Source organism: Leucoraja erinacea, unplaced genomic scaffold, assembly GCF_028641065.1.
Source record: "Leucoraja erinacea ecotype New England unplaced genomic scaffold, Leri_hhj_1 Leri_52S, whole genome shotgun sequence".
Lineage (NCBI taxonomy): Eukaryota > Metazoa > Chordata > Chondrichthyes > Rajiformes > Rajidae > Leucoraja > Leucoraja erinaceus.
Window position 1 is genome coordinate 447,961 of NW_026576432.1, and position 16,715 is coordinate 464,675.

Below are 16,715 nucleotides of genomic sequence, written 5' to 3' on the forward strand. Positions count from 1 at the left end.
AAAGAAGTGACCTCCCCCCAGCGTCTGAGGTCCAGAACGCTCTGGAGCTGGTTTTTTTTTCATCAAGGATCTCTCTAGTACTTGTTGCTCTGTTCCTCTTTCCACTCGACTTCCTGACTAGTCGCCAGATTCCTGCCGCTGAAAAACATCCCACAGCATGAATGCGTGCTGCCACACACATGCTTCACCTCGGTCTGTATTGTTAGCCAAGGTGATGAGCGGTGCCTGGTTCCTCCAGACTTTGACGCTTGGTATTCAGCCCAAAGAGTTTCAATCTTGGGTTTCTCACGACGATAAATCTTTTTTAGGTGCCTTTTGGCAAACTCCAAGGGCTGCTTGTCATGTGCCTTTAACCCTGCGGATTGCTTCCGTCTGGCCACTCTAGCCATAATGGCACGGATGGTGGAGTGCTACGATTATCGTGTCTCCTTCTTGAATTGTCCCCCAGTCTCCCATCTCCACAGCGGTTCTCTGGAACTCTGTCAGAGTGACCATCGGGTTCTTGGTCACCTCCCTGACCAAGGCTCTTCTCCCCCGATTGCTCAGTTTGGCCGGGCGGCCATCTCTATGAAGAGTCCTGGTGGTACCAAAGTTGTATTTATGAATGACGGAGGCCACTGTGCTCTTCTGGACCTGCAATGCTGCAGAAAATGTTTTATACCCTTCCCCAGGTCAGTGTTTCGACACAATCCTGTCTCCGAGGTCTACAATTCCTTCGTCTTCATGGCTTGGTTTTTGCTCCGACATGTACTGTCAACTGTGGGACCTTGTATAGACAGGTGTGTGCCTTTACAAATCATGTCCAATCAATTTAATTTCCCACTGGCGGACTCCAATCAAGTTGTAGAAACATCTCAAGGATAATCAATGGAAACAGGATGAACCGAAGCTGAATTCTGAGTGTCATTGCAAGGGGTCTGAATACTTATGTAAGTGTGATATTTCAGTTATTTCTTTTTAATTACTTTGCAAAAGTGTCTAAACACCTGTTTTCACTTTTTTATTATGAGGTATTGTGAGTAGATTGATGGGAAAAAACAATGAGATTAATCCATTTTAAAATAATGCTGTAACGTAACAAAATGTGAAAAAAAGTGGTGTGAATACTTTCTGAATGCACTTCAGGGTTCAAGGTGAAGGGGTTGAAGATTTAATAGGACCATCACACAAACCAACCTCCCTTCCATCGCCTCCATCTACACCTCACGCTGCCTCGGCAAGGCCAGCAGCATCATCAAGGACCAGTCTCATCCCGGTCACTCCCTCTTCTCCCCTCTCCCATCGGGCAAGAGGTACAGAAGACTGGGAGTAACTCAGCGGGACAGGCTGCATCTCTGGAGAGAAGGAATGGGTGACATTTCGGGTCGTGACCCTTCTTCCGACTAGTTAGGGGAAAGGGAAACAAGAGATATAGATGATGATTAGAGAGATAAAGACCAAGTGGACGGTGGATATTTTTAAGGCCGAGATAGATCGATTGTTGACTAGTGCGGGTGTCAAGTGTTTAAATAATTCCTTCCTGTTTCTGTTAAATTTCAGATGAACTTCCTGAAGAACCGGGCTCGGAGGAACGACATCAATCTGAAACTCCTGCCCATCGGATTCGCCAAGAGGGTGGAGAATTCAACGGCTTACTACAAAAAGTGAGTGGAGGTGGCAGAAAACTGTTGATGGGCGGTTCTGTGGTCACGTGATCGTAGATGCTGCCTGACCCGCTGAGTTACTCCAGCACTCTGTGAAACGTCACCTATCCATGTTCTCCACAGGTGCTGCCTGACCCGCTGAGTTACTCCAGCACTCTGTGAAACGTCACCTATCCACGTTCTCCACAGATGCTGCCTGACCCGCTGAGTTACTCCAGCACTCTGTGAAACGTCACCTATCCATGTTCTCCCCAGATGCTGCCTGACCCGCTGAGTTACTCCAGCACTCGGTGTCTATCTTGTGGGTAAACCAGCACTCGTGCAGTTGAAAACCTTCCTATGCAGTTTGTTTGTCTTGTTGTCCTGTGGTTTCACTGTGTAATGGGATTTTTGATCTCATGTAGCATTGGGATTGGGTTTCTTGGTAACAGATTTAGCTGGTGTGTTTGCCAACATGTAAACAGCTTGTTACTGAATGTGAGGTTAGTTATTGTCCTGGTGCATGTGTGTATGGGTCGTTTAAAAACAACTTCAGAAGTGATAGGAGCAGAATCAGGCCATTCGGCCCATCAAGTCTACTCTGCCATTCAATCATGGCTGATCTATCTCTCCCTCCTAACCCCATTCTCCTGCCTTCTCCCCATAACCCCTGACACCTGTACTGATCAAGAATCTATCAATCTCTGCCTTAAAAATACCCAATGTCTTGTGGCCTCCACAGCCGTCTGTGGCAAAGAATCCCACAGATTCACCACCCGCTGACTAAAGAAATTCCTCCTCATCTCCTTCCTAAAGGAACGCCCTTTAATTCTGAGACTAGTGGAAACATCCTCTCCACATCCACTCTATCCAGGCCTTTCACTATTTCTAGGTTGAGCGGTTATCCTGGTGCTTTAGCACGAGTACTTGGTGCTTTTAATAGTGATTTGTGCGGCCGTTACTGCTGAGCTTCTCCAGTAATGATTCTCACATCTGGCCCGTGGCAAGGGCAATCAATCTTCATCGGCAGATTGTCCTGTTCTTAGAGTCGTCTATAAATATCCCGCTTCCTGGAAAATGGATTGGATGCCAGAGGGATTGTAGAGTTGGCTTCTGTCCCCACCTCACACAACTGCTCTGATGGTCAAACAGCAGCTGTGATACCCTGCCCCAAGGTGATTAAACCCCCACTCCCCCCCCCCCCCCCCTTTCCCCCCCCCCCACCCCCCCCCCCCCCCCCCCCGCCCCACCCCCCCCCCCCCCCCCCCCCCCCCCCCCCCCCCCCCCCCCCCCGCCCGTCAAACCCCCCCCCCCCCCCCGAGCACCCCCCCCCCCACATTAATCCCCCCCTCCCCCCCCTACCTCTCTCCCCCCCCCCCCCCCCCACCCCCCCGACCCTCAATCCGCCCAACTGCACCCAGCAATGCCACTGATGGTCAGACCAGCTGTCTGATAACCAGCACTGAGCCCAGGACGATTATTCTTAACCCTTTCCCCTCCTCTCTCCCTCCTGCCCCCCCCCCCCCCCCCCCACCTCACACAAGCAAAACAACATAATGGAACATTTCTCTAACTTTAAGTAACCCTTGCACCCCCTCTCTCCATCCCTCCCCCACTCGAGTCATTGTACCAGCTTCAATGTCGTCTTGTTGAGTCTCATTGTCTGTAACTAGTTTTCACCCGGGCCCCACAGCTAACTATGGCCTGTTTCCTTCATCATCATTACTTTTTTGCATATCTTTCATTCATTGTTCTATATCTCTCTCTACTTCACCGTCTAAATCTCTCGTTTCCCCTCTCCCTTGACTCTCAATCTGAAGAAGGGTCTTGACCCGAAACGTCACCCATTCCTTCTCTCCATAGATGCTGCCTGTCCCGCTGAGTTACTCCGGCATTTTGTGTCTGTCTGCGGTTTAAACCAACATCTGCAGTTCCTTCCTACACACAATGGAAGATTGTGTTGCCTTGTCTCTCCTCCCTCACCCTTGTCCAGACCCTGACCTGTTACTGCGCTTGTATTCATTGGAGTTTAGAAAGATGAGAGGGGATCTTATAGAAACATATAACATTCTTAAGGGATCGGACAGGCTAGATGCAGGAAAAATGTTCCCCATGTTGGGGGAGTCCAGAACCAGGGGCCACAGTTTAAGAATAAGGGGTCGGCCATTTAGGATTGAGATGATGAAAAGCTTCTCCACCCAGAGAGTTGTGAATCTGTGGAATTCTCAGCCACAGAAGGCAGTGGAGGCCAAATCACTGGATGCTTTCAAGAGAGAGTTAATGGAAGTAAAGGATATGGGGAGAAAACAGGAACGAGGTACTGATTTTGGATGATCAGCCATGATCATATTGAATGGCGGGTGCTGGATCGAAGGGCTGAATGGCCTACTGCTGCACCTATTCCCACACTGTTCTTTCTGTCCTGGGCCTCCTCTACTGCCAGAGTGAGGCCCAATGCAAATTGGAGGAACAACACCTCATAATTGGGCAGCTGACACCCCAGTGGTATGAATGTTGATTTCTCTAACTTCAAATAACCCTTGCACCCTCCCCCACCCATCGTTATAATAATCAAGAATCTATCTATCTCTGCCTTAAAAATATCCACTGACTTGGCCTCCACAGCCGTCTGTGGCAAAGAATCCCACAGATTCACCACCCTCTGACTAAAGAAATTCTTCCTCATCTCCTTCCTAAAAGAACGTCCTTTAATTTTGAGGCTGTGCCCTCTGGTCCTAGACTCTCCCACTAGTGCAAACATCCTAGAAACATAGAAAACATAGAAATTAGGTGCAGGAGTAGGCCATTCGGCCCTTCGAGCCTGCACCGCCATTCAATATGATCATGGCTGATCATCCAACTCAGTATCCCGTACCTGCCTTCTCTCCATACCCTCTGATCCCCTTGGCCACAAGGGCCACATCTAACTCCCTCTTAAATATAGCCAATGAACTGGCCTCAACTACCCTCTGTGGCAGAGAGTTCCAGAGATTCACCACTCTCGTGTGAAAAAAAGTTCTCCTCGTCTCGGTTCTAAAGGATTTCCCCCTTATCCTTAAGCTGTGACCCTTTGTCCTGGACTTCCCCAACATCGGCAACAATCTTCCTGCATCTAGCCTGTCCAACCCCTTAAGAATTTTGTACGTTTCTATAAGATCCCCTCTCACTCTCCTAAATTCTAGAGAGTATAAACCAAAGTCTATCCAGTCTTTCTTCATAAGTCAGTACTGACATCCCATGAATCAGTCTGGTGGACCTTCTCTGCACTCAATCTATGGCAATAATGTCCTTCGTAAAATTTGGAGACCAAAACTGCACGCAATACTCCAGGTGTGGTCTCACCAAGACCCTGTACAACTGCAGTAGAACCTCCCGGCTCCTATACTCAAATCCTCTTGCTATGAAAAGCCAACATAACCATTTGCTTTCTTTACTGCCTGCTGCACTTGCATGCCTACCTTCAATGACTGGTGTACCATGACACCCAGGTCTCGCTGTATCTCCCCCTTTCCCAATCGGCCACCATTTAGATAATAATCTGCTTTCCCGTTTTTGCCACCAAAATGGATAACCTCACATTTATCCACATTATACTGCATCTGCCAAACATTTGCCCACTCACCCAGCCTCTCCACATCCACTCTATCCAGGCCTTTCACTATTCTGTACATTTTAATGAGGTCTTCCCCTCATCCTTCTAAACTCCAGCGAGTACAGGCCCAGCGCCGACAAACACTCATCATATGTTAACCCACTCATTGCTGGGATCATTCTTGTAAACCTGCTCTGGACCCTCTCTAGAACCAGCACATCCTTCCTCAGATATTGGGCCTAAAACTGCTTACAATTGTTCACTCTTCTGTCCTGTATTTAGTTTAGAGACACAGCACGGAAACAGGCCCTTCGGCCCACCGAGTCCGTGCCGACCAGTGATCCCCGCACACTAACACTATCCTACACCCACTAGGGACAATTTACACTTACACAAAGCCAATTAACCTACAAACCTGTATGTCTTTGGAGTGTGGGAGGAAACCGGAGCACCCGGAGAAAACCCACGCAGGTCACGGGGAGAACGTACAAACTCCGTACAGACAGCGCCCGTAGTCAGGATGGAACCTGGGTCTGTGGCGCTGTGAGGCAGCAGCTCTACCTGCTGCGGCACGATGGTGATTTGCGTGTTGTCTGTTTTCAGGGAGCAGCTGATTTATTGGCACGTGAAGCTGGTGTTCCCGCAGAGCTCCACCACGTACACAGAGAGGAGGTGAGTGGGCTCGCCTGAAGCCGGGCTTGTAGATGTGAGCTGTGTAGCAGAGCACACTACAGTGCGTCCACCATTATTCACCTTTACACTGTAGAGATACAGCACGGAAACAGGCCCTTCAGCCCACCGAGTCCTCACCAACCAGCATTAATACTATCCTACACACACTGGGGACAATTTACAATTTGAACCGACTAACCTTCACGTCTTTGGAGTGTGGGAGGAAACCAGAGCGCCCGGAGAAAACCCACGCGGGAGAACGTGCAAACTCCACACAGACAGCACCCGTAGTCAGGATCAAACCCGGGTTTCTGGCAGCGGGTGAGGCAGCAGCTCTACCCGCTGCGTCACCCTGCCGCCCCAATTGACAGAAGGACACTGGATAGAAACAGGCCCTTCGGCCCATCAGATCCATGCCCACCATCGATCACCCAGTTCTCACTGTGACCGCGTGGGTTTTCTCCGGGCGCTCCGGTTCCCTCCCACATCCCAATGACCTGCGGGCTCGTGGGTTAATTGGCTTCTAAATTGTCCCCAGTGTGTGTAGGATAGATTTGCATCAGTGTCCACTGGTTGGCGTGGACTCGATGGGCCGAAGGGCCTGTTTCCCTGCTGTAAATGAAAGGCGTCTACGTTATACCACTTTCATCTCTCTGATTCCCAGCTTGTCCCAGTTCTCCAAACCCCCCCCATCATGGACAGGACAGATTTGGTGGGATATGGACCAAGCGCAGGCAGGTGGGACTAGGGTAGATGGGGCATGTTGGTCGGTGTGTGGGCAAGTTGGGCCCACTCTGTATCACACTACGACTGCCGCGCCCATCTCTCTGTTGGGTCCCCGGTTCGATCCCAACCTCCGCCGCTGTCTGTGTGGAGTTTGCACGATCTCCTTGTGACCGCGTGGGTTTGCCCCGGGTGCTACGGTTTCCTCCCGTATCCCAAAGACGTGGGGGGGGGGGGGGGGGGGCCGCTGTGAATGGGCCCCTGTGTGGGACTGTGCCCCCAGCGTGTGATGAGAGTGGGGGGTGGGGGGGGGGGGTGGTTGATGGTTCTATACTGCATGGTTCAATAACTAGCGTGGAGTAAGGTCATAAGTGATAGGAGCAGAATCAGGCCATTCAGCCCATCAAGGCTACTCTGCCATTCAATCACGGCTGATCTATCTCCCCTCCTAACACCATTCTACTGCCTTCTCCCCATAACCCCTGACACCCGCACTAATTCTCATACTAAGGGGGGGGGGGGGGATGAATTTCTTTAGCCAGAGGGTGGTGAATCTGTGGAATTATTTGCCACAGACGGCTGTGGAGGCCAAGTCAGTGGATATATTTAAGGCAGAGATAGGTAGATTCTTGATTAATACGGGTGTCAGGGGTTATGGGGAGAAGGCAGGAGAATGGGGTTAGGAGGGAGAGATAGATCAGCCGTGATTGAATGGCGGAGTAGACTCAATGGGCCGAATGGCCTAATTCTACTCCTATAACATGATCATATAATCTAATCAATCTCTGCCTTAAAAATATCCATTGACTTGGCCTCTGCTGACCCAATGTCTTGGGTAGATGGACAGAATGGCCTCTCCTACGTGTCTGTAAATGCGATATTAACACAGGGTGGAATTGAAGACTGTCTCTCGTGGCCAGGGTTGCTGAGAACAAGACGCTGGAGCAGATCCTGAACCCGTACATCCATCCACAGGAGTCTGACCCAGTCACCAGACAGAGGTATGTACGTACAGCTCCTGTACAGTGAGTGTTGCCCTCTCACACACACCGTGGTCGACACAACGGCTAGTGGCATCCGCACACATCAACCGGCCGATCAATGACTCCCCCCCCCCCACCCCCCTCACCCCCCGACCCTCAACCCCCGCCCCGACCCCTCAACCCCCCCGACCCTCAACCCCCCCGACCCTCAACCCCCCGACCCTCAACCCCCGACCCTCCACCCCCCCCGACCCTCAACCCCCCGACCCTCAACCCCCCGACCCTCCAACCCCGACCTCCACCCCCGACCCCACCACCCCCCGACCCAAACCCACGACCCTCAACCCCCCCGACCCTCCACCCCCCGACCCACAACCCCCGACCCTCAACCCCCCGACCCTCCACCCCCCCGACCCTCAACCCCCGACCCTCAACCCCCCGACCCACAACCCCGACCCTCAACCCCCCCGACCCTCAACCCCCCCGACCCTCAACCCCCCCCGACCCTCAACCCCCTCTCGACCCTCACCCCCCGACCCTCAACCCCCCGACCCTCAACCCCCCCGACCCCTCAACCCCCCCCCGACCCTCAACCCCCCCGACCCTCAACCCCCCGACCCTCAACCCCCCCGACCCTCAACCCCCCGACCCTCAACCCCCCGACCCTCAACCCCCCGACCCTCAACCCCCCGACCCTCAACCCCCCGACCCTCAACCCCCCGACCCCCCCCCCCCCCCCCGACCCTCAACCCCCCGACCCTCAACCCCCCCCCTCAACCCCCCGACCCTCAACCCCCCGACCCTCAAACCCCCCCCTCACCCCCCTCAACCCCCCCCGACCCTCAACCCCCCGAACCTCAACCCCCCCCCCTCAACCCCCCCCGACCCTCAACCCCCCGACCCTCAACCCTCAACCCCCCCCCGACCCTCAACCCCCCGACCCTCAACCCCCCGACCCACAACCCCCCACGACCCTCAACCCCCCCGACCCCTCCACCCCCCCCGACCCACCCCCCCCCCCCCCCGACCCTCAACCCCCCCGACCCTCAACCCCCCCGACCCTCCACCCCCCCGACCCTCAACCCCCCGACCCTCAACCCCCCCGACCCACAACCCCCCATCCCCCCGACCCTCCACCCCCCGACCCTCAACCCCCCCAACAACCCACCCCCCCGACCCTCAACCCCCCCGACCCTCAACCCCGACCCCCCTCACCCTCAAGCCCCCCGACCCTCAACCCACCCCCCCACCCTCAAGCCCCCCACCAAACCACTCAAACACCCCCCATCCCCAGCCCCCCCCACCCTCCGCCTTCAAATACCATCGCAGGGACTGGGGGCTCGGGAAGGCACATCAGTGTTCTCCGTATCAAAACGTGCGTAAAACGCATTGAGCTCGTCAGAGAGTGATGCTTTGTTGTCGTTTGAGCTGCCTCCTGATTTTGCCTTGAGGGAGGTGATGGCATTCAAGCCCTGCCACAGTTGCTGAACATCCATCTCATCCTCCAGCTTGGAGCAGAATTCCCTTTTGGCCTTTTTGATGGCCTTACCAAGGTTGTATGTGGAACTTGTAGATCTTTGCATTAGTGTAAGGCATTAGTGTAAGCCAGCAAAGTCCGATTAAAGATAGTCCGAGGGTCTCCAATGAGGTAGATGGGAGGTCAGGACCGCTCTCTAGTTGATGAGAGGACGGTTCAGTTGCCTGATAACAGCCGGGAAGATACTGGCGCTGAAGGTGTGCGTTTTGACACGTCTGTGTCTATGAGTATGTCTGTGGCGACATTAACCCCGGCTCTGTCTCTCTGTCTCTCCGCAGGCTGAAGGTTTATGTCCTGGCCCCCCCCGGGCAGGTATCTGTGTTGCTGCAGGTGGAGGGGGGGGAGAGCAGCTCCCCCAGGTAAGTCAGGACCCCACCCTTCTCCACAACACCCGGCCCGTCTCTCCTTGCATCACACCCTCAACACTGTTTAGTTTACAGATACAGCACGGAAACAGGCCCTTCAGCCCTCCCAGTCATGTCATAAGGGATAGGAGTGGAATTAGCCAAATCGGCACAGCCAGTCTACTCCACCATTCAATCATGGCTGATCTATCTCTCCCTCCTAACCCCATTCTCCTGCCTTCTCCCCATAATCCCTGACACTCGCACTGATCAACAATCTATCTATCTCTGCTTAAATATATCAACTGACTTGTGGCCTCCACAGCCGTCTGTGGCGAAGAATTTCACAGATTCACCACCCTCTGGCTAAAGAAATTCCTCCTCATCTCCTTCCTGAAGGAACATCCTTTAATTCTGAGGCTGTGCCCTCTGGTCCTAGACTCTCCCACTAGTGGAAACATCCTCTCCACATCCACTCTATCCAGGCCTTTCATTGTTCTGTACGTTTCAATGAGGTCCCCCCTCATTCTTCTAAATGTCCGCGCTGATCAGCGATCCCCGCACACTAACACTATCCTACACACACAAAGGATAATTTACTATTATACCAAGCCAATTAATCTACAAACCTGAAGGTAAGAACTGCATATGCTGGTTTATATCGAAGGTAGACACAAAATGCTGGAGTAACTCAGACTTGATGGGCCGAAGTGGAAGGTTTTTAGTGAGATACATAGACAACAGGTGCAGGAGTAGGCCATTCAGCCCTTCGAGCCAGCACCGCCATTCAATGTGATCATGGGTGATCATCCCCAATCAGTACCCCGTTCCTGCCTTCTCCCCATATCCCTTGATTCCACTAGCCCTATGAGCACTATCTAATGCTCTTTTGAATGCATCCAGTGAATCGGCCTCCACTGCCTTCTGAGGCAGAGAATTCCACCGACTCGCAACTCTCTGTGAGAAAAAGTGTTTCCTCGTCTCCTTTCTCAATGGCTTACCCCTTATTCTTAAACTGTGGCTCCTGGTTCTGGACTCCCCCAACATTGGGAACATGTTTCCTGCCTCTAGTGTGTCCAAACCCGTAACAATCTTATATGTTTCAATAAGATGCCCTCTCATCCTTCTAAACTCCAGAGTGTACAAGCCCAGCTGCTCCATTCTCTCAGCATATGACAGTCCCGCCATCCCGCGAATTAACCTTGTAAACCTACTCTGTACTCCCTCAATAGCAAGAATGTCCTTCCTCAAATTAGGGGACCAAAACTGCACACAATACTCCAGGTGTGGTCTCATTAGGGCTCTGTACAACTGCAGAAGGACCTCTTTGCTCCTGTACTCAACTCCTCTTGTTACAATACAATACAATACAATATTTATTGTCATTTGAGCCTCAGTGAGGCTCAAACGTAATTCCGTTTCCACAGCCATACAAACAAAGACAATTTCTACAGACATACACACAATTTAATTCACACAAACATCCATCACAGTGAACCCACTGTGATGGAAGGCAAAGTCTTTTCTCTTCCCTGTTCTCCATTTCTCTCCTGATGTCCAAGCCCCAGGCGGGCGATGGTAAGTCCCACGGCCATTTTTAGGCCGTGCCGGGCGATTTACGGCCCCGCTCCTGGTCTAAATGTCACAATGTTGGAGCTCCCGGCGGGTGCTGGAATGTACCACGGACATGAAGCCGCGCCGGGTGATGTACGGCCCCGCATCCGTGTCGTTCCAACCCCGCGACACGGGCTGGAGAAGTCGCGTTGCGGGAGCTCCGGGAAGCGGTCTCTCCACCCGCGAGCTCCCGATGTTGTCAGGTTAGGAAATGGGGAAGTACAACGGGAAGGCCAACATGCCATTCGCTTTCTTCACTGCCTGCTGTACCTGCATGCTTACTTTCATGGACTGATGAACAAGGACCCCCAGATCCCGTTGTATTCCCCCTTTTCCTAAACTGACAACATTCAGATAATAATCTGTCTTCCAGTTTTTGCCACCAAAGTGTATAACCTCACATTTATCCACATTAAACTGCATCTGCCATGCATCTGCCCACTCACCCAACCTGTCCAAGTCACCCTGCATTCTCATAGCATCTTCCTCACAGTTCACACTGCCACCTAGCTTTGTGTCATCTGCAAATTTGCAACTTTGAATCCCTTCATCCAAATCATTGATGTATATTGTAAATAGCTGTGGTCCCAGCACCGAGCCTTGCGGTACCCCACTAGTCACTGCCTGCCATTCTGAAAGGGACCCGTTAATCCCTACTCTTTGTTTCCTGTCTGCCAACCAATTTTCTATCCATGTCAGCACTCTACCCCCAATACCATGTGCCCTAATTTTGTCCACTAATCTATGTGGGACCTTGTCAAATGCTTTCTGAAAGTCCAGGTACACTACATCCACTGGCTCTCCCTTGTCCATTTTACTCATTGCAGTGGACAGGGGAGAGCCAGTGGACAGGGGAGAGCCAGTGGACAGGGCAGTTCAGGGCCAGCACGGGTTCACGGGTCATGTCGTAGGAGTAGAATTAGGCCATTCGGCCCATCGAGTCTACTCCGCCATTCTTATTAGTGCAAGATTAAGTCCAGTAAAATTCGCTCAAAGATAGTCCGAGGGCCACCAATGAGGTGGATGGGAGGTCAGGACCGCTCTCTAGTTGGTGAGAGGACGGTTCAGTTGCCTGATAACAGCCGGGAAGAAACTGTCCCTGAATCTTGTGATGTTGTAGTTCGTGTGAACCATTTTAGTGATCGGCTGTTTCAGCCGGGAGAGCTGTGAGATCCTGGAGGTCAGGGAGAGGTTACCGGGGAACGGTGTGGTTTGCCACCTGTAGTCAGTGTGTGTTGAATCCTCAACTGAGCTGATTGGCGCTCCTGGCTGCAGTTACAATGGTGCCACCAGGAGAGGTCAGCGGCGAGCCACGGTGCTCAACACCCCTTTAGTATCTCTATACAGCGCCAGAGACCCGGGTAACATCCACAGAGTGCTGGAGTAACTCAGCGGGTCAGGCAGCATCTGTGGAGAACATGGATAGGTGACGTTTCACAGAGTGCTGGAGTAACTCAGTGGGTCAGGCAGCATCTGTGGGGAACATGGATAGGTGACGTTTCACAGAGTGCTGGAGTAACTCAGAGGGTCAGGCAGCATCAATGGAGCTAAGGAAATAGGCAACGTTTCGGGCCGAAACCCGTAAGGGTTTCGGCCATCGAAACATGGATAGGTGACCTTCACAGAGTTCCTGGAAGGATTCAGCGGCCAGAAAGCATCTGTTGCCTACATGGATTGGTGACGTTTCACAGAGTGCTGGAGTAACTCAGCTGGTCTGCACCATCTATGGAGCTAAGGAAATAGGGTTTCAGGCAGAAACCCGTGGGTTTCGGCCCGAAACGTTGCCTATTTCCAGAAAGATGAAACGTATTTCCTTAGCATAGATGCTGCTGCACCATAACTCAGTGGGTCAGGCAGTATCTGTGGAGAACATGGATAGGTGACGTTTCACAGAGTGCTGGAGTAACTCAGCGGGTCAGGCAGCATCTGTGGAGGGAAGGAATGGGTGAGGTGACATTGTTCTAGTCTCTGCCGCAACTACCTGCTCCCGGCAGCTCGGAAGTCCTTGAATAATTGTTCAGTAGATAACTATCAATACCAACAAAGATGCCCCATTCCTTCTCTCCACAGATGCTGCCTGTCCAGCTGAGTTACTCCAGCTTTTTATGTCTATCTTTGGATTAAAACAGCATCTGAGTTCTTTCCTGTACAAACTATGCTTGCATCGTGTGTTGGGCCGCTGCAAGTAAGAATGAATGTCATCGTTCTATCTGGGACACATGACAATAAAACACTGACGACCGCTTTATTTTGTAGGTACCACAGGCTGGATGTGAGTAGAAGTCTGGCAGAGAACCTGAGACACAAGACAGTCATTGAATACCCCACGTTATTGATGGTGTTGAAGGCTCGTTCTACTGAGTACCGGCTACTCCGTGACAGTGAGTGGCTCCAGCATCACAAAGTTGTTTATAGTCAGGGTGGTACAGTGTGGAAACAGGCCCTTCAGCCCAACGTGCCTATACTAGCCAACAATGTCCCAGTCCCAGCTACACTAGTCACAGAGTGATACAGTGGAAACAGGCCCTTCAGCCCAACTTGCCCATACTAGCCAACGTTCCAGCTACACTAGTCCCACTTGCCTGCGCTTGGTCCATATCCCTCCAAACCTGTCCTATCCATGTACCTGTCTGTTTCTTAAACATTGCAATAGTCCCAGCCTCAACTATCTCCTCTGGCAGCTCGTTCCATACACCCACCTGTGTGAAAAAATGACCCCTCAGATTCCTATTAAATCTATTCCATTCAGATAGCGGAGTCAGGGGATATGGGAAGAAGGCAGGAACAGGGTACTGATTGGGGATGATCAGCCATGATCACATTGAATTGCACCTATTGCCTATTCACCTTGAACCTATGTCCTCTGGTCCTCGATTCCCCTACCCTGGGCAAGAGACTCTGTGTATCTACCCGATCTATTCCTCTCATGATTTTGTACACCTCTATAAGATCTCCCCTCATCCTCCTGCGCTCCATGGAATAGAGACCCAGCCTACTCAACCTCTCCCTGTAGCTCACACCCTCTAGTCCTGGCAACATTGCAAACCAGAATTGGATGTTTAGTGTTTCGCACTTAGGATAATTTTGTACAGAAACAGGCCATTCAGCCCACAATGTCTGTGCCATACATGATGCAGAAATAATTTATAAGCTTGCAAATCATAGGAGCAGAATGAGGCCATTCGGCCCATCAAGTCTACTACGCCATTCAATCATGATATCTTTCCCTCTCAACCCCATTCTCCTGCCTTCTCCCCGTAACCCCTGACACCCCGTACTAATCAAGAATCTATATAACTTACAAAATTCTTAAGGGGTTGGACAGGCTAGATGCAGGAAGATTGTTCCCGATGTTGGGGAAGTCCAGAACAAGGGGTCACAGTTTAAGGGTAAAGGGGGAAATCCTTTAGGACCGAGATGAGGAAAACATTTTCCACACAGAGAGTGGTGAATCTCTGGAACTCTCTGCCACAGAAGGTAGTTGAGGCCAGTTCATTGGCTATATTTAAGAGGGAGTTAGATGTGGCCCTTGTGGCTAAAGGGATCAGGGGGTATGGAGAGAAGGCAGGTACGGGATACTGAGTTGGATGATCAACCATGATCATATTGAATGGCGAATGGTGCAGGCTCGAAGGGCCGAATGGCCTACTCCTGCACCTAATTTCTATGTTTCTATAACATCGAATTTGTTTGTTTAGTTTTGGGATACAGCGTGGAAACAGGCCCTTCAGCCCACTGAGTCGGTGCGGACCAGCGATCACCCATTCACGCTAGTTCTACATTATCCCAGGGGGCAATTTACACAGGGGGCGATTAACCTACAGACCCGCACGTCTGGGAAGTGGGAAGAAACCGGAGCACCCGGAGAAAACCCACGTGGTCACAGTGAGAACGTGCAAACTCCGCACAGACAGCACCCGAGGTTAGGATGGAAGCGGGGTCTACTGGGGCTGTGAGGCAGCAGCTCTACCCACTGCGCCACCATGCCGCCCTGACTTTTTTTTTCCTCATCAGGTGACTCAAGTGAGGATGGCGAGAGTGAAACAGGGTCTTCATCGAAGAACGAGATGGAGGAGGAGAAGGAGGTCGGGGACCTCGTGACCACCTCCCCACACTGACCCCCACACTGATACTCAGCCTGAATCAGACTCAGAGTAACTCAGTGGGACAGGCAGCGTCTCTGGAGAGAAGGAATGGGTGACGTCTCGAGTGTGAAGAAGGGTCTCGAGCTGAAACGTCACCCATTCCTTCTCTCCAGAGATGCTCCCCGTCCCACTGAGTTACTCCGGCTTTTTGTATCTATCTTCGGTTTAAACCAGCACCTGCAATTCTTTCCTGCACAGCCTGGCCATCCTGTTCACTTCATATTCTGACAAGTGTTGTTATTTTTAAATATCGCAAAATAAATTTTCCAAGTAATCTGTTTATTCCGTTGTTTAGTTCATGAGCGGAATTACGGGAAAGATGTCGTCGAGTCGGAAAGGGGACAGAGAAGATTTACGAGGATGTTGCCAGGACTAGAGGGTGTGAGCTACAGGGAGAGGTTGAGTAGGCTGGGTCTCTATTCCATGGAGCGCAGGAGGATGAGGGGAGATCTTATAGAGGTGTACTAAATCATGAGAGGAATAGATTGGGTAGATGCACAGAGTCTCTTGCCCAGAGTAGGGGAATCGAGGACCAGAGGACACAGGTTCAAGGTGAAGGGGAAAAGATTTAATAGGTATCTGAGGGGTAACTTTTTCCACACAAAGGGTGGTGGGTGTATGGAACAAGCTGCCAGAGGAGGTGGTTGAGGCTGGGACTATCCCATCGTTTAAGAAACAGTTAGATAGGTACAGGTTTGGAGGGATATGGGCCAAACGTGGGCAGGTGGGACTAGTGTAGATGGGGCATGTTGGGTGGTGTGGGCAAGTTGGGCCGAAGGGCCTGTTTCTGTGCTGTGTGACTGTAGAGTGATACAGTGTGGAAACAGGCCCTTCGGCCCAACTTGCCCACACCGGCCAACATGTCCCCAGCTACACTAGTCCCACCTGCCTGCGCTTGGTCCATATCACTCCAAACCTGTCCTATCCATGTACCTGTCTATCTGTTTCTTAAACGATTTTGAGTCCCAGCCTCAACTACCTCCTCTGGCAGCTTGTTCCATACACCCACCAAGGAAAAGTTACCCCTCAGATTCCTATGAAATCTTTTCCCCTTCACTTGAACCTATGTCCTCTGGTCCTCGATTCCCCTACTCTGGGCAAGAGACTCTGTGCATCTACCCGATCTATTCCTCTCATGATTATAACTTAACTTTCCATTCTAGATCTTTGACTGCCTCTGTTGGCCTAAGGTTTTGTTAGTTTGAGTCTCAAGGACTTGTGTGCTGGTCAGGACCACTCAGTCACCGCAGAATCTCTGGTCCCTGTTTATATTATTTAGTGTGTGTATTATGTGACTGTAATATAAGCAGCTGGCAGCAGGCATTAGTAAACATTCCCCTTCTCCAGTAACGTTAGAACGCTGGAACCCTCTGCCTACGAACTGACTATCCTTTACCTGCCAGCCTGCAAGTTATTTATAATCTGATGCCATTTGGCAGCAGATTGAATTCTGTAAAGTCAAGCATATTAGAAACATAGAAAA

The 16,715-nt window shown here is 51.5% G+C and overlaps 1 protein-coding gene across 3 annotated transcripts; it reads left to right on the forward strand.

Annotated features, from left to right (window-relative positions):
* The first annotated feature begins 1,492 nt into the window (after positions 1–1,492).
* znhit6 (zinc finger HIT-type containing 6) lies at positions 1,493–15,506 on the forward strand. 3 transcript variants are annotated; one of them, XM_055630787.1, is made up of 7 exons: positions 1,493–1,643; positions 5,818–5,886; positions 7,530–7,610; positions 9,408–9,488; positions 13,344–13,468; positions 15,102–15,211; positions 15,361–15,506. In XM_055630787.1, exons 1-6 carry the CDS (start codon positions 1,540–1,542, stop codon positions 15,203–15,205), a joined length of 564 nt encoding a protein of 187 aa, XP_055486762.1. In that variant the 5' UTR covers positions 1,493–1,539; the 3' UTR covers positions 15,206–15,211; positions 15,361–15,506. The 3 variants fall into 3 exon arrangements, with proteins under 3 accessions (XP_055486762.1, XP_055486763.1, XP_055486761.1); XM_055630788.1 differs by having other exon boundaries at positions 15,102–15,199; XM_055630786.1 differs by having other exon boundaries at positions 15,102–15,506.
* The last annotated feature ends 1,209 nt before the right edge of the window (positions 15,507–16,715 follow it).

Bases quoted from the DNA above. Each gene is read 5' to 3' on its own strand.
- znhit6 (XM_055630786.1), top strand. From the start codon at position 1,540: ATGAACTTCCTGAAGAACCGGGCTCGGAGGAACGACATCAATCTGAAA. The intron at 5,887-7,529 runs GTGAGTGGGCTC...TCTCGTGGCCAG, and splicing joins ACCACGTACACAGAGAGGAG to GGTTGCTGAGAACAAGACGC. The intron at 7,611-9,407 runs GTATGTACGTAC...GTCTCTCCGCAG, and splicing joins GACCCAGTCACCAGACAGAG to GCTGAAGGTTTATGTCCTGG.